This window comes from Engystomops pustulosus, chromosome 9, assembly GCF_040894005.1.
Source record: "Engystomops pustulosus chromosome 9, aEngPut4.maternal, whole genome shotgun sequence".
Classification (NCBI taxonomy): domain Eukaryota; kingdom Metazoa; phylum Chordata; class Amphibia; order Anura; family Leptodactylidae; genus Engystomops; species Engystomops pustulosus.
In genome coordinates, this window is record NC_092419.1 from 11316646 (window position 1) to 11343140 (window position 26495).

At 43.4% G+C, this 26495-nt stretch overlaps 1 protein-coding gene across 1 annotated transcript in view; it reads left to right on the forward strand.

The window, feature by feature from the left end:
• The window catches only part of RYR1 (ryanodine receptor 1), a 91080-nt gene that overhangs the window by 7037 nt on the left and 57548 nt on the right, over positions 1-26495 (forward strand). The window contains exons 2-15 of the mRNA XM_072123473.1: positions 16520-16639; positions 16732-16836; positions 19097-19117; positions 21630-21704; positions 21890-21968; positions 22106-22218; positions 22316-22415; positions 22766-22862; positions 22941-23015; positions 23220-23376; positions 23598-23765; positions 23879-24000; positions 25196-25382; positions 25483-25618. Coding sequence (XP_071979574.1) covers positions 16520-16639; positions 16732-16836; positions 19097-19117; positions 21630-21704; positions 21890-21968; positions 22106-22218; positions 22316-22415; positions 22766-22862; positions 22941-23015; positions 23220-23376; positions 23598-23765; positions 23879-24000; positions 25196-25382; positions 25483-25618 — 1555 coding nt within the window. The remainder of the gene's footprint in view (positions 1-16519; positions 16640-16731; positions 16837-19096; positions 19118-21629; positions 21705-21889; positions 21969-22105; positions 22219-22315; positions 22416-22765; positions 22863-22940; positions 23016-23219; positions 23377-23597; positions 23766-23878; positions 24001-25195; positions 25383-25482; positions 25619-26495) is intronic.

Sequence of the window (26495 nt, forward strand, 5' to 3'; positions counted from 1 at the left end):
TTTGGCAAGCTTTGTGCAGCGCTGCGTAATCTGTGTGCGCTATATAAATAATAATAATTATTATTATGTTCAAGTGTAAGAAGTGGGCCATATGGAGTAGCTGTTACTTGCTCGGGGATTGTTGGCGTTCTAAAAGTACACCTCTTACTCTGCAGTAGGTTGTGAGGCCGTCATAGAGTTTACAGGAAAGACGCCTGAAATAGTAAGTTATTCTCACACAGGATACAGACTCAACAGCGTTGTACAACCTCCATGTTGTGTAGATATGGACGATGAAGTAAATCCATATGACCAAGAAAATTACTGTAACATCCAGTTCCCTATAGAGGTCCATGTTCAGATCTGCAGAACGTGTCGGATAAAGTCAAAGGAAAATAGATGAAGGTGGTCATCAAAACCCCAGTATCCGGTTTGAGAGGACCATAAGGTCTCTGATCTGTGTTTCCTCCTAAGGTGGTGAGTGAATGGTGGTTACATGGCCGAGATCTTTGTAGACACTGACAATGTTGTGATGTGTATCTTATGAGTAGTGGTTTGTGGACCAGTTATGAAGGAACCACATAGTTTATCCACAATCCATCATCCTATTTTAGGCTCAGATTATATTTCCCCTGGATTTAGATGATTGGGTTGAGCATTATGAATTGGGTTTCAAAATCTGCCCAATAAGTGGATGATCTCTCGATATAAGACCAAGGACCCTCCAATTACTGGTCCTTCTATATAGCTGGGTTTTTGTAGAGCCCAGTTGGGCTTTGACCTTCTGATGGTTTCCTTTGCTCGATGTCCTGCTTGTCATGTATTATGGCAGAAGCATTGAACATTAGTGGAGACTGAAAGTAGAGGGTCCCTTGATATTCCACATCTTCTCTTAGTATTTGCCATGATCCAGCATTTTACATATTATCTAAAACAAGTGTCTCCTGGATAACAGTGGATCTTCTTACCTACTCAGTCCCTGAGGAGGTGCCCCTTTTTTCCATGGTGAGTTTCCGAATACCACTTCTGTTTGACCATTAGACCCCCTATTGTTGGGACCTTTTGGCAAACATAGTGGGGCACATTTACTTACCCGGTCCATACGCGATCCAGTGGCGCGTTCTCCGACGAGGATTCTGGTCTTCCGGCGATTCACTAAGGTCGTGCGCCCGATATCCACTAGGTGTCGCTGCTGCGCCGAGGTCCGCCAGAGTTCATCATCCTCTTCCTGGTGCATGTAAGTGTGGGTCAAGTGACACTTTTTTTAAATAGCGAGATTTTTCCGAATCCGTCAGGTTTTCTGACGGCCACGCCCCCAATTTCCGTCGCATGGAAGCCGGCCGTGATGCAACACAATCCGATCGCGTGCGGAAAAAAACCCAGGGCAATCCGGCGCAAAACTGAAAATTTCGGAAGACCCGACGGAAAAACGTGATTCGGACCCTTAGTAAATGTGCCCCAGTCTCTCACCAGGAACAAGGTTGTCCAAATGTAAGATACTACTTCTGCTCTGACTAGGTAAGAATAGAGCGGTAGAAGGTCAAATAATCTCTTTACGTTTCATTGCATTTAATTCCTCCTGACACATAAATGCATCTCCAGTAAGCTGAGACGTCTCCTCCTGCGCCTCCACATCCAGAGCTTGATGGATTCTCCTTCCCAATAGTCCTATACGAGAACGCACTGTGCAATGGTGCAGTTTAATTCTCGTCACATGTGACCCACAACAAACGTGTAGAAACTTTACACCAAAATCTTTTATCCATCTATTTATGGACTCATTTTTTTTTTTAGTTCTTTTGCTCCTGTGGTCAAGAAACTGGGACATTTGAAAGGACACAACATCCGCTCTGTGATTTGCACACAATGTTTGGTAAAAGAGAGTGAAAGTTTGTCCCATTACTTTAAGAAGGATGATGTACAATGACGAACCTTTCCCAGGAGTTTTGTTTTTCCTGTAAATAAGATTTTAGCTACTTTTATACCTCTAAACCCCCAGCCCCCTCAGGAACAATATAAATGAGCAGAGAAGAGTTTTTGCCAAAGAACAGTCGGGCTCAGAAGCTGCGGGGGAAGCGTTATTTAGATGCCTATACTTGAAGCTCTACAGCAGCTAGAACCATCCAGCTGCTATAGAACCCATCTAAAATTATAATTCCTCTCAACCTGACTCACTTTGCCTTGGATGGTCCCTCGATATTGGGCTTTATAGTACTTAGGATTTGAAAGAAAAGATTCTCTTCTTTAAAGCGAATCATTTTTAGCTTTGACAAGTTCCAATAGGCATTTTTTGGAAAATCTGTATAGGCTTTGTCAGCCTTCTGAATACTGCCACTACTTTATAAAACTTTATTTCACATTACCTGTTTTCCTGGCAGCAGCCTGTATCTAATGCATTTTTCCTTTCCTCCACACTCATCCTACTCCCCTGTCGATTTGTCATGTGCTTTGTGCAGGCAGGCAGGGGAGGGAGAGGGATGCGTGGAAGAGGGCCATCTAATGTGAAATAAACTTTTATAAAGAAGTTGGAGTATTGAGAATGCTGATTAAGCCATTACCTCATGTGATCACCTGTCGCCAGCTAAAAATGACATTCTTGGTGGCAGATTTCTGCGAGCTACAGAACCAGGGATCCAGGAAGCTAAATACTTAGAACTGGATATTTATCTGCAGCTCAAATTCCAACTATGATTTTACCTAGAAGCACAAAACAAAAAAAATCCAACTTCCTTAAAATCTTCATATTATTATTTGTTGCAAATTTCAAAATCCATAAAAATCATTGTATGGCCATACAGACAAGTTGAATTCCCAGTTGAAAAAAAAAAAAGCATACGTGCGACGCGTTTCAGACTTTCCACAATAATAATCCTTTTAATACTTTCCCCAAATAAAAATATGAAGATTTTAAGAACGCTGGATGTTTTTTTTTGTTTTGTGCTTTTTTTTGGATAACTGCTAATTGGTCGGATGGTCCGGACGTCCATGGATATATAAAGTATACACATATCTACATGAGAGGTTTGCGAGTGCCTTGCTATTCACTTTATTGTGGAGAAAAAACTTTTTTTTCTATGATTTTACCTACCTATCTATTGTTCTGTAGCTCACAGAACTACAAATGATGTGTTTTGAAATTAAATTCTCTTTATTTATACAATACCAGCTGCTGTAGAGTCCAAGAAATTAATACTTACCCTTCAGCCTCGGTACCTGACTCATCTCTGGCAAAAGATGACTCTACTCATTTTCACATTTGAAGAAGATCTCACATGAAGGGGTGAGATTTTACATAAAAGGGAATTCTAGAAAGGATATTTCCTACTCGAACCTCCGGGGGCTGCTAGTTTAGTGGGGTTAAAGTAGTTGACAGGTTCCCTTTCAACATGGTCATATTAAAGTCCTATCTGTAGAGGAGGATGCATGCAAGACACATAAATATTTTTGTCAGATTCTCTAAAGTAAAGATTGTTGATGCGTTCAAATGGGGAAAAAACTTTTTAAAGTCCAAGTAGGGGACAAGGACACATCATGCCATTTTAATAATGAACCTTGTACAAAGGGTCCAAAACATTATGGTACAGTAATGGGCACCACATGTAGGTCTCCCAGACCCATTATAATCAATAATCTTTGCGTCGCCATCAGTGCCCATTATGGCACCTAATTGGGGAGGGGGGCTTCTTTTTTCTTCTTCTTTTTTTTTGGAGGTACATGGAAGAACTTATAAGGTATAGGCAGGATAAAGACCTCCTCCAAATTTTGCCTGATTCATGGCTTGTCAATAAGGAGGGGGAGTTCGTATAGGAGTTACTCATTGCCAGGAACATATGGTAGTGACTTATCTTCTGCAGAAACAGAGGATTAGGCATTGGAATTACACATGTCTGATTCTTGGTTGTAAGGTATCTACCAGGATGAAGGATTGTAAACCAAGCAAAAAAATTTTTTTTATTATGCAAATTGACTATATCGGCAACTTCTATATTCTCATACACACAGCCATATTACTATTCTACAGAATATTCTATGGATTATGATATTGCAACCATTAAAATCCATGGACCATACTGTTGCTCTAATTTCATCTATACAACTTGAAGACCTGAAAATCTTGAAACTATATTAATCTCTACATGCGGGACAAATTCTTTTTGCATAAGCATTGCCCCTTATAGAGAACAATGGGGCACATTTACTAAGGGTCCAAATCGCGTTTTTCTGGCAGGTTTTCCGAATTTTTCTGATTTGCTCCGGGATTTTGTCGCATGCGATCGGATTGTGACGTGACAGAAATCAGGAGTGTGGCCATTGGAAAACCCAACGGATTCGGAAAAACTGTGAAATTAAAAAAAAAAAATTGTGTTGCAAAAACAGCACTCACAATACACCAAGACAGAGGAGGTGAATTCCGGCGGACTTCAGCGCAGCAGCGACACCTAGTGGACATCGGGCACACGACCTTAGTGAATCCCGGCAGGACTCGAATCAGCGTTGGAGAACGCACCGCTGGATCGCGAATGGACCATTGTTTTACCTATAACTGTTATGTAATGTCTTTTTCCCCCTGTAGAGGCGCTGCAGGGGGCGTAACACTTGGGGGGACATTAATCATAGTGGGTCTCAGGTTCGCCTGTTTTTGCGCCTGGTTTGCTCTTCTTTTTGGCTCCTGATCTATGATGGATCTGGTTCTGCCTTAGTAAATGCACTTTGGATTTGTCGCATGTCCCATTCATTTGCGCCTAAATTAGCGCCAAATTTGGCGCAATTGTTAGATCTCATTTGTGAGCAATAATGAAAGGAGACTGAGAAAATGTGACAGAACGTTCAGGGCTTCATCTCTGCACAAAAAAAATATCATTATGATGCAAATGCAGGGACTAAATGTGACAGAGATGTTAAAAAAAAAAAAAAAAAATTCTTGCTGAAATGAGTCTTTTCCCTTTTTATTGTAATTTACATGAAATGGAGACTGATAATATTCTCAGATCTGTACAATAAGACAATAATCACTCCCAGAGATGATCCCATAGACAATGATGAAGTCGTGACTGGAGAAATTTTACATTTTAAAACTGCTCCGAAGTATTTTCCATGTTGCATAGAGGTTATTCTTCATTTGGGAACCTAAAATGTATGTTTTTAGTAATGAAAAGGGAAGTTTTTTTAAAGTACACCTGCTCAGAGCAGGTGCATTTTCTGCGCCTATTTTGTGCCTTTTTAGGCGCACTTTTGTGATAGATCCCGTGCAAACATCTGTTTAGGACGCACTCACTATGTCAGATAAGGCGCAGAGACTCAAAACCACTACGTGCCGAACTTTGCCGTGCGCCAGAAATGGCGCATAAATGCGCCTAATTAACGAGATGCGCCAGATTTTCGCGTTAAAAGACGCTCAAAACAGTCTAACTGACTATGATTAATGTCCCCCTTGATGCTAGTGACGGGAAGTCCGGCTCTTCTTAGTGATCAGGCTCATTAGGCTCCGCTCACTAAGAAGAACCGTCTCTTCTGGCTCCTGAACGGCTCCCTATTAAATATATAGCAGGTAAATCAGTCCCCCCACACCACTCCACTTTTAACCCAATTTTATCGGGTTAAAGGGGGCATGGTGAGCCATCGGCTCACTAAGGTGAGTCGGCTCTTTGTGCCGGCTCGTTCACGAACAACCCATCACTAATGCACAGTTCCTATGTAGATCATAGCTGAACTCTGGAAGTCACAGGGCGTACAATCGTCTGCTATCTTAAGAGTCAATCATATTCTGCTTGAGCCTATTTAATCATTTTTTCTCACAAAAGTTTTTTTTCTAAATGGGATAACCCTTTCAAGCCTAGTGTGTGAACATTGTGTTTCTATAAAAACGGACTAGGCCGGAGCCCTCATAAATTGAGAGCTGTGATGTCCGCGTGTTACGTTCATCTCTCGACCCTCAAATAAAGTCTAAAATATTCTTATATCATGTCCTCTGCGTATGAGGGGATATCACCAACCCCCTGATTAGTCTCCAGTGAATGACAATGACTGATCTGTGGTAATATTCGGTATATTGGTGTGTGGGAGTGCGGCCTGTGCTGAGGAGTGTGTGGGGATAGCAGGAATCCCTGTTATTTGCTGAGTCCAGGTCACAGTAAAACCCAGAACAGGTGCAGCCCTAAAATATCCCTGCCGGAGCGGTGGGGAGCGGAGCGGAGAGGCAGGCGGTGCAGGGGCAGCTCTGCGCAGGCCTCAGGGCAGGAGGAGGATGGATATTTTACTTGTATTAACGCTTCAAAATGTGAAAATCCTCTGATGGTTGTGACTTGTATTATCAGTTATGACGGGTTGGATTAAGGGGAATGAATCTCTGATTTCTGCTGATGGTTTGTATCGTCATCATCACCAAATATCAGCTCCTTATACTACATATAGCCGGTCCCTATAACCTCTCATATTACTCCATATAATCTTATGTCTCCTCCTGTTACCCCATATACCCTCTATATATAACTCCTCCTATCACTACATATAACGTATCCTATCATGTTATATATCCTCATCATATTACATCCTCCTATACCTGTATATACCTTCTCCTATCATGTCATATAACCCTCATCCCTCATCATATTACATCCCCCTATACCTGTATATACCTTCTCCTATCATGTCATATAACCCTCATCCCTCATCATATTACATCCCCCTATACCTGTATATACCTTCTCCTATCATGTTATACACCCTCATCCCTCAGTATATTACATCCCCTATACCTGTATATACCTTCTCCTATCATGTCATATAACCCTCATCCCTCAGTATACTGTATCCTCCTATACCTGTATATAACTTCTCCTATCATGTCATATAACCCTCATCCCTCCGTATATTACATCCTCCTATACCTGTATATACCTTCTCCTTTCATGTTATATAACCTCATCCCTCAGTATACTGTATCCTCCTATACCTGTATATACCTTCTCCTATCATGTTATACACCCTCATCCCTCAGTATACTGTATCCTCCTATACCTGTATATACCTTCTCCTATCATGTTATATACCCTCATCCCTCAGTATATTACATTCTCCTATACCTGTATATAACTTCTCCTATCATGTTATATACCCTCATCCCTCAGTATATTACATCCTCCTATACCTGTATATACCTTCTCCTATCATGTCATATAACCCTCATCCCTCAGTATATTACATCCTCCTATACCTGTATATACCTTCTCCTATCATGTTATATAACCTCATCCCTCAGTATATTATATCCTCCTATACCTGTATATACCTTCTCCTATCATGTTATATACCCTCATCCCTCAGTATACTGTATCCTCCTATACCTGTATATACCTTCTCCTATCTTGTCATATACCCTCATCCCTCAGTATATTACATCCTCTTATACCTGTATATACCTTCTCCTATCATGTCATATAACCCTCATCCCTCAGTATACTGTATCCTCCTATACCTGTATATACCTTCTCCTATCATGTTATATACCCTCATCCCTCAGTATATTACATCCTCCCTATACCTGTATATACCTTCTCCTATCATGTCATATACCCTCATCCCTCAGTATATTACATCCTCCTATACATGTATATACCTTCTCCTATCATGTTATATACCCTCATCCAGGCCCGGCGCCAGCACCCGGCCAACCCGGGCAAGTGCCGGGGCCCCGGGGTACTGGAGGGGCCCACTCGGGCCCCCGGATCAATTGTACCAGTGTCGCTATAAGACACTGGTACAATTGATCACCATCCGGAACGATCGCTTTTCTGCCTCTATGCTGCCCTGGTCGGGAGCGCAGCATAGAGGCAGAATCTAAAACTTGAGGAAGAATCTAAAACTCACCTGTCCCGGTTCCCACGATGCGGCGCTCCGCAGGGTATGCGACGGCTTTGAAGCCAGCGCACATGATGACGTCATCTGATCACGTGTGCCGGCTTCAGAGCCGGCGCGTACGGGAGGCCCAGACAGAGACAGCTGCAGGTGCTGCTCCGTGGGAACCAGGAAAGGTGAATTTTTTCTTTTTTCTTTTCCGGAGGGGAGTGAGGGTGTCCACGGGGGGCGGGGGGGTCAGTGTGTATACAGGGGGAGAGGGGGGGGGGGGTGTTAGTGTGTCAGTAGGGGGGGTCATTGTGTCCACAGGGGGAGGGGGGGGTGTTCAATGTGTCTGGAGGGGGTCATTGTGTCAGCAGGGGGGTTTCAGTGTGTCCGGGCTCAGTGTGTCTGCAGGGGAGGGGGGGTTCAGTGTTTCCGTAGGGGAGGGGGGGGTCAGTGTGCTGCCGGGGGGGGGGTGGGGGCGGGGATCAGTGTGTCCCCAGGGTCAGTGTGTCCGCAGGGGGAGGGGGCGCAGTGTGCCAATGGAGGGCGGTCCACGGAGGGGCCCACTAAGGCTCTGTCGCCCAGGGGCCCACTAAAACCTGGAGCCGGCCCTGCCCTCATCCCTCAGTATACTGTATCCTCCTATACCTGTATATACCTTCTCCTATCTTGTCATATACCCTCATCCCTCAGTATATTACATCCTCTTATACCTGTATATACCTTCTCCTATCATGTCATATACCCTCATCCCTCATCATATTACACCCCCCTATACCTGTATATACCTTCTCCTATCTTGTCATATACCCTCATCCCTCAGTATATTACATCCTCCTATACCTGTATATACCTTCTCCTATCATGTTATATAACCTCATCCCTCAGTATATTATATCCTCCTATACCTGTATATAACTTCTCCTATCATGTTATATATCCTCATCCCTCAGTATACTGTATCCTCCTATACCTGTATATACCTTCTCCTATCATGTTATATACCCTCATCCCTCAGTATATTACATCCTCCCTATACCTGTATATACCTTCTCCTGTCATGTTATATACCCTCATCCCTCAGTATATTACATCCTCCCTATACCTGTATATACCTTCTCCTGTCATGTTATATACCCTCATCCCTCAGTATATTACATTCTCCTATACCTGTATATAGCTTCTCCTATCATGTTATATACCCTCATCCCTCAGTATATTATATCCTCCTATACCTGTATATACCTTCTCCTATCATGTTATATACCCTCATCCCTCAGTATACTGTATCCTCCTATACCTGTATATACCTTCTCCTATCATGTTATATACCCTCATCCCTCAGTATATTACATCCTCCTATACCTGTATATACCTTCCCCTATCATGTTATATACCCTCATCCCTCAGTATACTGTATCCTCCTATACCTTTATATACCTTCTCCTATCATGTTATATACCCTCATCCCTCAGTATACTGTATCCTCCTATACCTGTATATACCTTCTCCTATCATGTTATATACCCTCATCCCTCAGTATATTACATCCTCCTATACCTGTATATACCTTCTCCTATCATGTTATATACCCTCATCCCTCAGTATATTACATCCTCCTATACCTGTATATAACTTCTCCTATCATGTTATATACCCTCATCCCTCAGTATATTACATCCTCCTATACCTGTATATACCTTCTCCTATCATGTTATATACCCTCATCCCTCAGTATATTACATCCTCCTATACCTGTATATAGCTTCTCCTATCATGTCATATAACCCTCATCCCTCATCATATTACATCCCCCTATACCTGTATATACCTTCTCCTATCATGTTATATAACCTCATCCCTCAGTATACTGTATCCTCCTATACCTGTATATACCTTCTCCTATCATGTTATATACCCTCATCCCTCAGTATATTACATCCTCCCTATACCTGTATATACCTTCTCCTATCATGTTATATACCCTCATCCCTCAGTATATTATATCCTCCTATACCTGTATATAGCTTCTCCTATCATGTTATATACCCTCATCCCTCAGTATATTACATCCTCCTATACCTGTATATACCTTCTCCTATCATGTTATATAACCCTCATCCCTCAGTATATTACATCCTCCCTATAGCTGTATATACCTTCTCCTATCAAGTTATATACCCTCATCCCTCAGTATATTACATCCTCCCTATACCTGTATATACCTTCTCCTATCATGTTATATAACCCTCATCCCTCAGTATACTGTATCCTCCTATACCTGTATATACCTTCTCCTATCATGTTATATAACCCTCATCCCTCAGTATATTACATCCTCCCTATAGCTGTATATACCTTCTCCTATCAAGTTATATACCCTCATCCCTCAGTATATTACATCCTCCCTATACCTGTATATACCTTCTCCTATCATGTTATATAACCCTCATCCCTCAGTATACTGTATCCTCCTATACCTGTATATACCTTCTCCTATCATGTTATATAACCCTCATCCCTCAGTATATTACATCCTCCTATCATGTTATATACCCTCATCCCTCAGTATATTACATCCCCCTATACCTGTATATAGCTTCTCCTATCAGGTTATATAACCCTCATCATTCTGTTTACTATATCCTCTTTATATATGATTCTTTCTATCATACCACATATCCCTAATTTACCATCACTCATGTTTTCTATGCTCATATGCTCATTTTTTATTTCTTTATATAATATATCCCTTTAAAGGATCTATGTCATCAGCTTTTACCCCACTAATCTACCAGCCCCTCAGGTAGTGCCCCCTCAGCTAGTGCCCCCTCAGGTAGTGCATAAAATAGACCTTTTATAGAACCCCCTCTTTTATGTTAAATCTTACCCATTAACCTATACAAAAAAAAATCTCCTCCAAAATCACATGCAAACGAGCTGAGTCACTGAACAGTCACTTTTTCCTGTGATGAATCACTTTTAGATGGTGGAGTTGGAACATCACTGCAGTCACGCCTATTTTGGGCTCTGTAGTACCCAGAGCCATTTTGGTGTCATATGAAAGATAAGAATCTCACCTTTTAGGCCCATGCCACACTTGCATTTTTCACGCGCGTGTTCTGCGGTACAGAACTTGCATTGCACTCTGACCCATTGGGGCAGATTTACTTATCCGGTCCATTTGCGATCCAGCGGTACGTTCTCTGTGGTGGATTTGGGTCCGGCTGGGATTCACTAAGGCAGTTCCTCCGACGTCCACCAGGTGTCGCTGCTGCGCTGAAGAGCATCGGAATGCACTGGAGTTCACCGAGCCATCCTGGATGAGGGTAAGCGCGTGTCGAGCGACACTTTTTTTTAAAAAAATGTGGAGTTTTTTTCCCTGAACCCGTCAGGTTTTTTTACGGCCATGCTCCCCGCTTTCCATCGCGTGCATGCCGGCACCGAAGCGACACAATCCGATCGCGTGCCCCAAAATTCTGGGGCAATTCAGGGAAAATCAGCGCAAAATGGAAAAATTCGGTTGACCCGTCGCAAAAACGCAAATCGGGCAATGGGTTTTTTCAGACTTGCTTTATTTTTCACGCACACAGTGCTTTTTTTTTTAACGCTCGATTAAATCTCAGCATGTTCTACGCACATGAAAAACGACACATTAAAATTCTATGGAGATGCATCAAAAACGCATCGCATTTTGAGACATATGCAAGTCCAAAGTAAGTGCAATGCGTTTTTCACTGACCAATTGCCATAGAAAAGATAGAGCTCAGTCCTGAGTCTTTTTCACGCGCGTTATTTGCACTTGGAAAACGCATTAAAATCACCAGAAAAAAGGTGCGTGAAAACCTGAGACACTGAACAAACTCTGACTGAAAACTGGTTTAACTCAGACTCTGACGTGATCTGCAACGCAAGTGTGAAAGAGGCCTTTAACTGCATCAGATTTGTGGTTATCAGATCTACAGAACCAGAGTTATGGGCCACATGGGTGGCTCTCTATCTGCTGCTTTAACTGCCTGTATATCCAGCTCTGTAGCGCACGGAAACACAATCCTAATGTGATCTGCAAGATGAGATTCTTATCTTTAATATGACACCAAAAGCATTGTGTAAGGTACTATGGAGCCCAAAATAAAGGCATCTATGATCATCTTCCTACTCCAGACTCTAAAAGTAACTCTTCTCAGATCATTTTAATGAGCTTTGGACATGATTTTTAATTTTGTAGATAAATGAGTGAGATTTTACATGAAAGAGAAATTTCTAGGAAGCATATTTCATAACCCTCCTTAGGGGGATAGTCATTTAGTGGGGGAGTAGCTAGTCCCTTTAATATCCCTTATAACAATCTCTCTCCTCTTCCGTGTATTACTATTACACTGTATATCCTATTCCTTATCACTTTCTATTGTATCCATATTACCTTATCCATGTATCTTGGTATTCCACACTTTATGTGGCCAAATTATTCTACATTATTGCCATATATTATGTATCCCTCATTTATTTTACTATCAAAAGAATTATTCTGAATGCTTTATGCAAACGACATGTAAGGAGTCATGGGGTCATGGGGTCAGAGTAGAGTCTTGCCAGGATCCGCTCCTCTTGGCTGATGTTGATGTAGCATAATTGCAAGTCTGAATGTCTGGAAGTTCATAATGATCTACCTATACTACTGGACCTCAATTAACCCATTAGGAGACTCCCAGCATGACTCTTCTCCATAAATATTTTGTGGTCACTAGTTTTTATTACTATCTGGAAAATACAGGCAGTCCCCGGGTTACATACAAGATTGGGTCTGTAGGTTTGTTCTTAAGTTGAGTTTGTATGTAAGTCGGAACTGTATACTTTATCATTGTAATCCCAGCCAGAACTTTTTTGGTCTCTGTGACAATTGGATTTAAAACATTTTGGATTGTCATAAGAACCAGGATTAACAATAAATCTTAATTACAGACGCCTGTGATAACTGTTACAGCTGTTAATTGTGCCCTAGAACTAAAGTACAGTAAATTACCAAAATCCAGAGATCCGTTTGTAACTAGGGGTCGTCTGTAAGTCAGGTGTTCTTAAGTAGGGGACTGCCTGTAGTGCAATATTCAATAAGCATCTGATCAAGGGCAGATTTACATATAACAATTACCCATACAATTTCTTGAGGTCTGGGCCGGCTCTAGGTCTCAGTAGGCCCTGGGAGACTAAACCACAGTGGGCCCCTTTGCAGTAAAGCCACGCAGCGGCAGGGATTCATTTTATGCAGCCCGGGACTTCCCATGGATTATGTGCAGCCCCCTCCCCCCATCAATTAATTATATGCATCCCCTTCCCCCCATGCTTTATATGCAGCACCCTCACACCCATGGATTATGTGAAGCCCCCTTCTCCCTATGGATTATATGCAGCCCCCTTCTCCCCATGGATTATATGCAGCCCCCTTCCCCACATGGATTATATGCAGCCCCCTTCCCCACATGGATTATATGCAGCCCCCCATGCCTATGGATTATATGCAGCCCCCCCATGCCTATGGATTATATGCAGCCCCCCCATGCCTATGGATTATATGCAGCCCTCTCCCCCAATAGATTATTTATATGCAGCCCCCTCTCCCCCCATGGACTAAATGTGATCAGTCAAAAAGAAAAAAAATAATAATACTCGCGTCAGTCCTTCACTCAGGTCCAGGGCTTCCGCTCTGCTGTCTTCATCTGGGTCCTTTTGCAGGTCCATCCAGTGCAGAGATGCAGGCCGGCGTCCTGGGGTGCACGGAGCGCTGCTTTACTACCAGGCACTGCCAGGGACTGAGAGGGGCTACAAGTGGGCCCACCCAACAGCCCTGTGTCCTGGCGCCTGCCTGGGTCTGCCGGGTACAGGCTGTGGTAGCTGTGAATTGAGGGTCACATTGGCCTCCTTAGGGCGCCCATACAGTTTAAAGTAATGGTGGAGCAGGAAGCAATAGACTCTTTGCTATGCCATTCAGAGCATTATGAAGCCCCCATCCCATTCCATGTAAATATGTTGCCTATGTGTTGCCAGAGCGTGCATGAGGTGGACCTACTGGGATGTTGTTATGGGCAATTTATGGACTAAATAAAAGCTGAAAACACATGTATACAAGGTATTAAACGTTGTATCAGATCTACTCATACACCTATTCAATGAGACCCCAGACAGAAAAATGATTATATATGTGATGGTGCAGAACTCTTATACTAAGAATCATCTGCTATCACACTTCTCATCTATTATATCTCTTACTGGGACATCTGGGTAGCAGTCAACGTGCCCACAATTACATACAGTGATCCCCAACCTAAAATCTGGCCAGTTATTTTGCAGCACCATTGACTCATAACAAGGGAATGGACCAGAACAATACCAGCTACGTGGCTATACATATAGCAGGAACCTATGTGTCAGAAGGTTGACCATGAGACCTTAGAAGACCCAAGCTCCATCCATGGTTGGTCATTTTTCTGTGGCGGGTGATGGCCGTTTTATATCTGTACTGTGAGTAATAGGTGGCTAGGGGCATAGGCCAAAGGTTATGGTGTTGAGGAGCACCAGACCGTTCTGACCTGGGCATCATCTTGAAAGTCACTTCAACCTATAGGTCCTCCTAGTTTATATGCTACATCACAACCTTCTCATGCAATAGGATCCCCAACTTTACATTCTGTAACTGACCAATAGCTGATGGCCATACGCTTCAGCCAATACTCCTACACCTACTAGAGTTGTCTGAGTACCATGTGTCCTCCATAAAGGTTATGGTAGTAAACTATTCCCCAGCATCTTTGGTGATACCTTGTGACCATTAGATTGGGCATCTGGAAATCCGACGTTCTTCTCTCCTTAGACATTTTCTACACATTGCCATTACTTCTAACATCTGGGGGTTATGAAGGTTGCCCATTCTCTGGGCACAGTATTAGTAGAGGGAAAGCCAAATTTTGGAGGGAAACACCTTGGCCACCCTGAGCGGAGCTCCATTATCTTCATAGGCCCCAGGTCTGTAAAGTAAATGGAACATCATAAGGTGAGCATAAACTATTACATAATTGGATGACTTCCAACATGACTCTGCAAATCCAAAAAGCTGAAGTTACCTTAAAGCAGTGTTAAAAAGTCAGAATCGCGCCACATATAACTGCTGACTATATAAGAGACTATAATGATAATAGAAGCGCTGGGAATTCAGCTCAAAATTTGTACAACAGGGCAAAATTTTCCCCCTTAATTGCTTTCTTTGGGATATATGTGTATATGATATAGTATATAAATGTAGCACCATTTATTAATACATTCCCTTAGGGGTTTTGGTTCTGTGCTTGGATATTATTTTGCCTACCCAACTAAGAGAGTGTTAAAGGAAATCTACCACCAGGATTAAGGATTGTAAACCAAGCACTCTGACATACTGGTGTGTGCCGCTCATCTTTTAGCTTCTTATGCCTTTGTTTTTACAAAAAAAGGTTTTAAGAATTATGCAGATGAGTCTGAGGAACTCTGGGTTCCATAGCTGTTCATGAAGCAAGGGGCCACTCAGGCTCATTTGCATAATTTTCAAACCCTTTTTAGTAAAAACAAGGTCATAAGAAGTTCCCTGGGGGAGGTCCTGAGTTGTCTATGCACAGTCACTCATGCTTTTCTTTGGAATCAACTATTGGAGGCAATATGGAGCTGTACAAATCACTGAAAGCTCCCCTAAAAATACATGACACCACCGGTTCAAGGGCGCCAATTCTCGCAGATGGCTGTGTCGAATTTTTCTACTCCCCAGGACACCACCCAGCAGGAGTCCATGATGCCATACCAAGGCATGGCCCAGTTTTTCAGGGGGCAAAACTATCTTCCATGTCCTCGCCCTATCCCCACTGTAGCTCCACCAACTCCAAGGACCTTCTCCCCCCACCCTGCCCTACTCATGCTGCTCGTGCCTACTCCTCAAAACGGTAAAATGAAAAAAGCTTCTCCTTCACTCTTCTACTGAAGCCCTTCCTTTAGCTACTCACACCTTTGTCCCCCCTTCAGCTCATGTCATGCCATCCTTCACCTATTGCCGCACATTGGTGACATCACTGCCTCTCGCTATGGCCTTAGGTTTTAGTGGGTTTGTGCAGTCGATGCTGAATCTCTGTAAAGCAGACTGGCAATGACTGAAGATGCCACATTCAACCAGAGAGGATGACCAAAGACAGTGTTGGACCTAGGAGATCCAAAATATGTCTATGTCTAGACCATGGTTTGTTTCCATGCCTTTGTATCTTAAAGGTTTTGACCCATAATGCTTCATCATGGGACATTGTACAAGACTAATGTGTTAAGGGTTGGAGTATTCCCTATGCTCCATCGCCAGTCGACATTGCGGAGGTTCATTCATTTTCAATGTCCTCATCTAGAAGATCCAACATAAAACATGGTGGTATCAATATAAATTATTCTTCAAAAACAAACTTGGTTGGTGGTGTCGCTGTTGCCGGGTTGGGTTGTGTTTTTGTCTTTTCTGCGTATGACGGTGGTAGACATGTAGAGTGTCTCAACAAACTGAGATCATAAATATCATTTTTTGTTTTCAAAAGTTCCAGTATCCTACCCCAACGTTGCTTGGCTTGGTGGGTTTCTTGTGCAGGTTACACCTTAGAAGTGTTCAGATGACCTTTTTGTAAGTTCCCATGATGTATCTCCATTGCAGGAGGATGTGGTGGTCTTACAATGCAGCGCTACAATCCGAAAAGAAAACCTCAAGATGTGCATGGGAGCCGAAGGCTTTGGGAATCGCCTTTGCTTCCTGGAATCAACATCCAATGCTCAGGTAGAGGAGAAGATCTCAATATGACATTTACTGCTCTAAATCCAGAATTGGAAGTGGTCTCTTATATTTACTTCCTGTCTTTTTTTTCCCAGAATGTACCTCCAGATCTTGCAATCTGCTGCTTTATTCTGGAGCAATCTCTTTCGGTTCGAGCTCTACAGGAAATGTTGGCAAACACGGTGGAGATGGGAAGTGAGGTATGGTCCATTTTACTTCTGCCTTACTTTGCTATGTTCCATATGTTTGTCTTCTGCTTTTTGGCGTCAGTGTTTTTGTATTCTTGTATCTTGTATGTGCATCGCTTTTTGTATTGTTTTTGTTTAGTATTTGTTGCCATTTATCGTTATTTCATCGTTGAAGCTCATCATCATCATCTTGCTCCCACTAGGGTTTATATCTATCTATGGTCTCTCTTATTTCTAGCCAGGTCTGAGTTTTTACATTTTTTTATAGTTTGTTTTTTTCCGGATGGTCACTTCCTTTTTTAAAGGGAACCTACCACCACATATGTACCTATAAAGGTAGATCGGGTGGTAGGTGCATCTATAGGATGTGCGGATAGCCCTTTTAATGGCTAATCCTCACGTCCCCACAATCATTGGATAACTTTTATTTAGCTAATATGTAAATTTTCTACAGAGGTTACTTGGGCGTGGAGTAGGCGGAGCTGAGGCTACACGGCGCGGCTACTCCACGCCCCAGTAGCCTCTTTGTTCCTCCTACCAGAAATCTTCGTCGTGGAGCTCCTCATAGCTTCGCGCACTCGTCCGAGAAACCTTCTGTCTGCGCAGTGGCTCCGGCTTCAGAGCAGTGACCACGCAGCCGTGGGGCTGCTGCTCTGCGCATGCGCAGACGGCAGGTTTCACGGAAAAAAATTAGATTTTTTTTTTTTCATATTTTGTGATCGAACTTCTACTATTGTATTGCCTTTATATATAATTGTCTTCATTTCCACATAGTCCATTTCTTATAATATTGTTGACAGGCATCATAATTGAAGCTTGCTCCAGGCTTAGTACTTACTGGGTCAGTCTTGACTCAGTTGTTGTTACCTCCTTTCGTAAGACATAAGCTTCCCCTGACCCTGTCAGGTCTCCTATTTTACTTGATGTGAGGAATATAATATGGAAGATCACTGAGCCTAGGTATATAGTTTACTAATGTAAGAGTCACTATTTTTCATGCTGCCGACCCTGAAAGGCCTGAAAATCCTGCTGGACCTGTCCTCCGCCAGAGAAAGCCTTTGAGTCCTGCTTTTCCTATGCAAACAGCAAGGGCTCCCTAAGTAACTAACTATACAAACAGCTGGTAATCAGTGGGTGGGGGAAGCAGGACTCACAGGCTTTCTCTATGAGTGGGTGGGGGAAGCAGGACTCACAGGCTTTCTCTATGAGTGGGTGGGGGAAGCAGGACTCACAGGCTTTCTCTATGAATGGGTGGGAGGAGGAAGCAGGACTCACAGGCTTTCTCTATGAGTGGGAGGAGGAAGCAGGACTCACAGGCTTTCTCTATGAGTGGGAGGAGGAAGCAGGACTCACAGGCTTTCTCTATGAGTGGGAGGAGGAAGCGGGACTCACAGGCTTTCTCTATGTGTGGGAGGGGAAAGCAGGACTCACAGGCTTTCTCTATGAGTGGGAGGAGGAAGCAGGACTCACAGGCTTTCTCTATGAGTGGGTGGGGGAAGCAGGACTCACAGGCTTTCTCTATGAGTGGGAGGAGGAAGCGGGACTCACAGGCTTTCTCTATGTGTGGGAGGGGGAAGCAGGACTCACAGGCTTTCTCTATGAGTGGGAGGAGGAAGCAGGACTCACAGGTTTTCTCTATGAGTGGGAGGGGGAAGCAGGACTCACAGGCTTTCTCTATGAGTGGGAGGGGGAAGCAGGACTCACAGGCTTTCTCTATGGGCGGGTGGGGGAAGCAGGACTTTCAATATAAAACATGGCAGCTTTTTAGTTTACGCTGAATTGAATAACATAAAGTTATAGTTCCTTGAAAATCCGCTTTTTTGACCAACTTACACCATTTCACACATTTTTACTTGTGTGCAGACAGAGACATTGTTCAAGTTTCCCGATCCTAGATCTAAAGTTCAGTTTACTATCTATTCCACCTGAGGCAAAGTCATTGTTGCTGCCACCTTGGTGTGCACATGCCCCGATATCCCCTAAACTTATTGCTTGTAGAAGCGAAAATGTAAAATTGTCTTAATTGGGGGGGAAAAAAACCAAAAATGTGAACATATAAACACAGAATACCCTCTCCTGAATTATTTTGGCAGCGTGTAGGGGATGTTTGTCATAGAGCATAGAAATAACTGAGAAATCACTTAGGACACATCATGACCATCCTTCTCACTTGTTGTCATGTGTCAGACTCAATATGGCCGCCTCACAGACCTCTCTTTGACATAATTTCTTTGTGTTTTGTTTTGGCTTTCTCTTTTTGTCTTCGTGCTAGGCACCCAATTTGGATAAATGGGTATGTTTTGTGACCTTGCTTCTTGTCCTCCTGTGACTTTCCATTCCTTCTTTCTCCCTGCTGAAGCCCTATCTCTCCATCTCCATCCTTAAATACATTGCCAAATGGTCCTTAGTCCTTTGTTATACCATTGTTTGATGTCTGTTTCAGAAATACATTGTATCCAAATTGCTTCCTGCTTGGGCATACAATGACACCAGAATTCTTCATGAAAAGAATCCTCGCCATGGATTTTGTGACCATGATCTTCTTATACACATTCTTGAAATTCGTCTCCACTCATATTCCCATCAGCTGTCTAAAAAACATCTCCGAAAATAGAATACCACCCTTAAGTATCTCTTCTTAAAGCTTGAAGAGATGTATTTTGTAATTTGGCAGAAACTAAGATGGAATATAGACGCCTTACTACATACTTGATGGAATTTGGGGGGATGTTGCCAAAATGTGGTACTTACATACAGTATTTAAATTGGGTGTCAACAATATGTTGCTTCTTGTGGGAAACTTGGTATAACCCAAAGACTGAAGAACAATTGAACAGAGTACAATTTGAGGACCTTTGTCTACTATCACCATCTCAAAATCTTTGCATCAACTGATTCTGTGGTAGTTTTCTCTCTAGTCCTCAGCATTCCCAAGCAATCAGTTGTCAGGATTCGGGATCAGTGGATCCTCTGGACCACCAGGGGAGTTGGTACTAGCCGACACCTGGGACCGGAATCAAAGTGGTCTTCACCAGAGCCTGCCGCGAAGCGGGATGGTCTTGCTGCGGCAGGGTACCACCAGGTCGTTCCACAGGTGCGACCACCCTGCGGTGGCAGCTAAGGTTGAGGTACCTTTGCAGGAGACAGTCTCATGGAAAAGTTCAGGCACAGGGTCAGGGCAGGCGGCAGAGATGCAAGGCCAAGTCAGCATCCGGGGTCAGCAACAGGAGGTCCAGGCAGATGGGAACGGGAACACAGGAACGGACTGGAACACACAGGAGCACAGTAGCGGGAAGGCAGGAACACACAGGAGCACAGGAACGCAGGAACACAGGAACAGGAACGCAGGAACAGGAACACGGGAACAGTAATGCGGGAATATCGCAGGGAGACTTTCACAATGACATAAGCAGGCTTATATGTATTTTCAGAAAATGGCCAGTGCCCATTAACGGCGTGCTGGCCCTTTAAATCTAGAGAAGCTGGAGCGTGTGCAAAAAGATGCAGGAGTCAGGATGGGTAAGGCGCGCGGGCGACGCGCTAGCGTGGGCAGAGGGGCACGGGTGAGCCCACAACCCACGATATGGGTCACGCGACCACCCGTGACATCAGTGTCAATGTTTTCATCTCTCTACTGTCAGATGGTATGGCTATGGCTTTAGCCAGGGTGTCTATTCCAGCTCAGGACCACCCGTCTGGCAGTTGAGAGCCTACCACTGTCAGATGGTCTGTGGTATTGTCAGATTGGCACTGCCCATCTGACAGTAGAGTTCCATAAATAATGAAACTGATTAGTTTGGAAAGGTGGAGGCTAGAGAGAACATTACGACTATGCCAGAATCAGTTGAGCATCACCCATTTGGAGATGACGGTGGTGGAGGAAAGTCCCTTTTAGATGGTTCTGACCACAAACTTGAAAAAAACTACACACAAAATTTCTGAAACAGCCTTTACAATTTACCCTAAGCACCCTCTCAATTGCTGTCCATGGAGAGATATGGTTCCAGTAGCTTTTCTTTCCCCTATTGACCGGTCTCCTTGTTTTGCAGCCTGTGTGCAGAAGTCCTCTTTGATTTTGTCCTCTTCTGATCTCACCAAGACTAGACCTTCTTTTTCTTCATTGACTCCCTTTTTTTTTTATCATTCCTCCTTTTTCCTTCCTTCACCGCATGGTACAAACCAAACCTCCATTCTAACAGGTGTTTACCAGGTTACTGAAGATCTTGGAAATGCAAATGATGGAATCCGTGAATTTTTTTGTCAGCTTGTAGGAGGGAGGCACTTTTGGGCATCTTGTATCGTCCTTGTCAAAAGATAACTCCATGGTTATGGAAGCAATACTCATTCATGTTCTCAGACCCAATTTAAAAAAAGTTGTCTCCAATGATTTTTGGTGCATGCCCACAACATGTTTCTTCCACTTCTAACCTTCGTAAGAGAGAACATTGAGAATTGCTCTATAAATATGTTTGGGTTGTGTTTGTCCTTTCGATAGACATACATTCCAATTACTTAACCCACAACATATTTTGATTTGCATGTAAGATACTGGTACCATTCATCATTTAACCATTTAAGTCTACGCTTTCAAGATGTTGAGGGCAACTCAATAACGGTTGTGTTATAAGATATTCCAATATTACATTGGATCGCTTACAAGAATTGGTGGACCAGCAATTCTTCTAAGCTATCCTACATATCTGACTAACGGAAGACTTATCCCCTTGAAGACATGATAGGATTTTAACGTTTGAGTATGACACAATATTTCAGAAATTGATTTGCTGTTTTTCTTCCTCGTCTAGTCTTCTCAAGGTGGGGGACACAGAACGTTGCTCTATGGTCACGCCATTCTACTTAGACACTGTCACAGTGATATGGTAAGTTTTATTGATATCACTTTAGCCGTGATATGTAATGAACTTGTTCTTTATCCTGGATTATCCTGGATTCAATAAATAAATAACCAAATACTTGGCCAAGTTGAGTGAAGTTTTTAAAAAAAAATTTACCCAATGAATTGGTGCTGTTCATGTGCCTTATCTATCTTCTCCTACGTCCTTAGTACCTCTGCTGTCTGACTACATCACGGTCTCTTACTGACAAACTAGCTTTTGATGTTGGTCTACAAGAAGATGCCACAGGTAAGGTACAGATACCTGATGGAACATTTAGTAGATTTTAGGTCAATACCAGCCCCGTTCCATAACCAAGTCTTCCATACTGTACCCAACTTTTGGTTACAACGTTAAAGCTCCTTGCCCTTTGTTTTTCTGCTAAGGAGAAGCGTGTTGGTGGACAATCCATCCAGCATCCAAACAGCGTTCAGAAGGTGAGAAGGTGCGAATAGGTGATGATTTGATCCTAGTCAGTGTATCTTCTGAGAGATACCTGGTAAGTCCTAGTAATGTACTCCACAACAACACATACTTATTTCCATGTGGGGATGTATGGGTATATATTCAATCTGCCCTTCTTCCATTTTCAACAGCACCTCTCCACAGCAAGTGGGGACCTTCAGGTGGATGCCTCATTCATGCAAACGTTATGGAATATGAACCCAATTACCTCTGGTTGTGAAATAGCTGAAGGTATGTAGTCAAGATTTGCCCAGGTTTAAGTTATTTGAAGGGGTTTGTTAAATGTCTGATCACTGGGGATCTGATGCTTGGCATCTCCAATGAACGCAAGCTCCACTGACCTGTCCATACAAAATGGGACTTCCGAAAGAGTTTACTGAAGTCCATGTCCTGGAAATCCCTTTGTTTATGGTGCAGGTCACCATAAGGCTCCATTGGTTATATCTGGCCTGGAACATTAGCATATTGGGTGTCGAAACGCATGCCACCGCTTTGTGTACAATGAGGAGAGAGATTGGTTAAGGGTTCGATTAATTCAAAGCATCTGGTTTTTAAGAGATGCATATATCTTACTGTCACAGGATTCCTAACCGGCGGAGATGTTCTACGCTTGTTTCACGGTCACATGGATGAATGTTTGACCATTTCATCTCCAGACCAAGGAGAGGAGCAGCGTCGGTGAGTCACAATTGCTATCATCTCTACATCTAGATCAGTGTTCTAGTTAAACACTCACTCACTCCTTCTCATCTGCAGGATAGCCCACTACGAGGGAGGGCCGGTGTGCTCCCATGCACGCTCTTTGTGGAGGCTTGAGCCTTTGAGAATTAGGTAATTATAAAACTGCTCATCTAATTTTAGCTCCAAACTGCAAAAGAACCTGCCTCGAAAAACAAACAATCTCAGAAATGTTAAGTAAATGTAAAATTCTGAAGTTCAGTTTTTATAGACGGTCATCCCTGGAGGACTGGCATTTGCTGGGTATTGTATAATTATGCTAATGAGATGGTATGTTGATGACTAATTTATTCACAGTTGGAGCGGGAGCCACTTGAGATGGGGACAATCATTCCGGGTGCGTCATGTTACTACAGGGAGATACTTGGCCCGCGATGAGGAGAAGGGCTTGTTACTGGTTGACGCTGAGAAAGGCAACACCAAAGCCACTGCTTTCTGCTTCCGGGCTTCTAAGGTAAGGGAGGTCTTAGAAAGAGCGGAACAAATAAATTCGACCACTTTCCGGGTTGAAAATGGAGGCTTTTCAGGGTTAAGTTCCAGAGAGGGCCAAAGTGCTGTCTACCACACGTGAAGGAACGATCTAGAACAATGGAAATAGTTGGTACCTCTGAACCCCTTTGTATAATTCCATGTGATGACTCCTAATGGCTTTCCATTTCCTTTGAACCTCTACAGGAAAAGTTGGATGTTGCACCACACAAGCGAGATATAGAAGGAATGGGCCCTGCTGAGATCAAATATGGAGAGTCTATGTGCTTTGTCCAGCACGTCCATAGTGCTCTCTGGCTCACATACGGAGCTGCCGATTCTAAAGTGGTCCGTCTTGGTCCTGTAAAACGCAAGGTACCTAGATGTAAAAGGGTCTTCAAAAAGTTCTCTGTGGTTGTATTCATAGGTTGAATCTTAACCTATGTTTTTGTCTTTCTATTTACTCCTTTTCCCATTGACCCTCTAAGGCCATCTTACATCAAGAGGGTCATATGGATGATGCTTTGTCCCTGTCACGTTCCCAAAGAGAAGAGTCCCAAGCTGCGAGAATGATATACAGTACAGCCGGCCTTTTCAATGTGTTCATCAAGTAAGTCTTTTTGTGGCTAATAGGTCATTGTAAGTTTAACGATAATCTGTCATGTCTTCTGTATGGGCCAGCGAATGATAATGGAGGCGACATTGAGCAAGTTGTTTGCAAAGAAAAATCTGGTGGGTCCTCTTGACCGGTTTCCCAGAAACAGGACTCACTTTCATCATAAGTGAGCATTTAAACAGGACTTACAGGTTTCTCTATGAGTGAGTGGGTGAAGCAGGACTTGCAGGCTTTCTCTGTGAGTGGGTAGAAGAAGCAGGACTCACAGGCTTTCTCTATGAGTGGGTGAGGGAAGCAGGACTCAAAGGCTTTCTCTGTAAAGGGGAGGAGGAAGCAGGACTTACAGGCTTTCTCTATGAGTGGGAGGGGGAAACAGAACTCACAGGCTTTCTCTATGAGTGGAAGGGGGAAGCAGGACTCACAGGCTTTCTCTATGAGTGGGTGGGGGAAGCAGGACTCACAGGCTTTTTCTATGAGTGGGTGGGGGAAGCAGGACTCACAAGCTTTCTCTATGAGTGGGAGGAGGAAGCAGGACTCACAGTCTTTATCTATGAGTGGGTGGGGAAGTAGAACTCACAGGCTTTCTCTATGAGAGGGAGGGGGAAGCAGGACTCACAGGCTTTCTCTATGAGTGGGTGGGAGAAGCAGGACTCACAGGCTTTCTCTACGAGTGTGTGGGGGAAGCAGGACTCACAGGCTTTCTCTATGAGTTGGTGGGGGAAGCAGGACTCACAGGCTTTCTCTATGAGAGGGAGGGGGAAGCAGGACTCACAGGCTTTCTCTATGAGTGGGTGGGAGAAGCAGGACTCACAGGCTTTCGCTATGAGTTGGTGGGAGAAGCAGGACTCACAGGCTTTTTCTGGAAGGGGGAAGAGGAATCAGGACTCACTCTCTTTGAATGAGAGGGGGGAGCAGAACTCACAGCTCACAGTAAAACAACTTGTTGTCTGCACATTGTGCAAATCCCAGTTCAATCTAATTAAATGAAATGATATATTCTCCACTCAGATATCACAGAGCCACTCAAAAGTCCACATTGTGCTAATATATTTCCTGTTTCTGAATGTAATTGCATTTAGCAGGAATCTGACAGTTTTGACAACTTCATCATTTAAAATTTAGCTGGTCGATACTGACAAATATTTTTAACCTACGTTTTTTTATTCATCATTTTGCTTTTTAAATCCAGAGGCCTGGACAGTTTGAGTGGAAAAAACAAGCCATCAAAACAGATCACGTTGCCTATAGATATGGTTATTTTAACCTTACAAGATCTGATCGGCTACTTCCAACACCCGGAGGAGGACTTACAGCATGAGGAGAAGCAGACCAAGTTACGCTCCCTGAAGAACCGACAGAATCTCTTCCAGGAAGAGGTTAGCAGCAGGACCCATGCCAAATATTCTCCCGTATTGTGTATACAGTTCCTATGCTGTCCTCAGTTTATTACCAGTTTATTTTCTTGTTCCTCTTCAGGGAATAATAGCGCTGGTCTTGGACTGCATAGACCGTCTAAATGTATACAGCACAGCCGCGCACTTTGCCGAGTTTGCTGGGGAGGAAGCTGCCGAGGCCTGGAAGGAGATTGTAAACTTACTCTATGAGCTGCTCGGTATGTACACTTACCTTTTATAAATAGTGGACAATGGAGACATACCTTTAGATGACAGAAAGAGAGACAAGACTTGTCTCTGCAAATTTGGAAACGTTAATACATGACCCTATCCCCACCCACTTGGTACCCCCACACAGTGTCGGACTGGCCCACCGGAGCACCAGAGGATCCTCCGGTGGGCCCAGGGTCTAACCTGTTATTTGAACCAATAGATACAGCAGTAGGTACCTAATTTGTAGAGTGTAATCCCTGGGAGATGATAAGGGGTGGGCACACAGGATAATTTTATCTGGTGGAACCTCAGACTCACACTGCCCCCACATAGTGTAATGTGGTACCACCTCCACAGGATTATTTTTTCCTTAGTGTCACCAGACTTTACAATACCCAATTGAGTGGCTCTCACATTATGTAATACCCTATAAATGGACTCCCTCATTGTGCCCCTTTGTAGCCCATAAATGTTACAATAGCCACTTGTGCCCCACGTAGTATAATGCTCCCTTGTGGCTCCCCGTAGTATAATGCTCCTTTGTGGTCCCCACACATTTTATTGTTCCCCTCATCCCTCTTTCTGTTACTCACATAGAATATATTGCCTTCCTTGTGGTGCCCGCAATTCATAAGTATCCTTTAAGGACCCATACCTATAGTATGATGCCACATTTAAGTGGGCTTAAGAACCTTTGATCATCCCCTTTGATCATCCCATGACCATGTGATTAATCAGGGATTGTGTTGGACTCTAATACTGTCCATACTCTAAATGGTGGCAACAGCTTTCAAAAGCTGGTATGTTTACAGGGAACCTGTCAGCAGAAATTGACTGTGTAAACCACTACCTGTATGTTGTAAAGCAGCGGAACACCTTCTA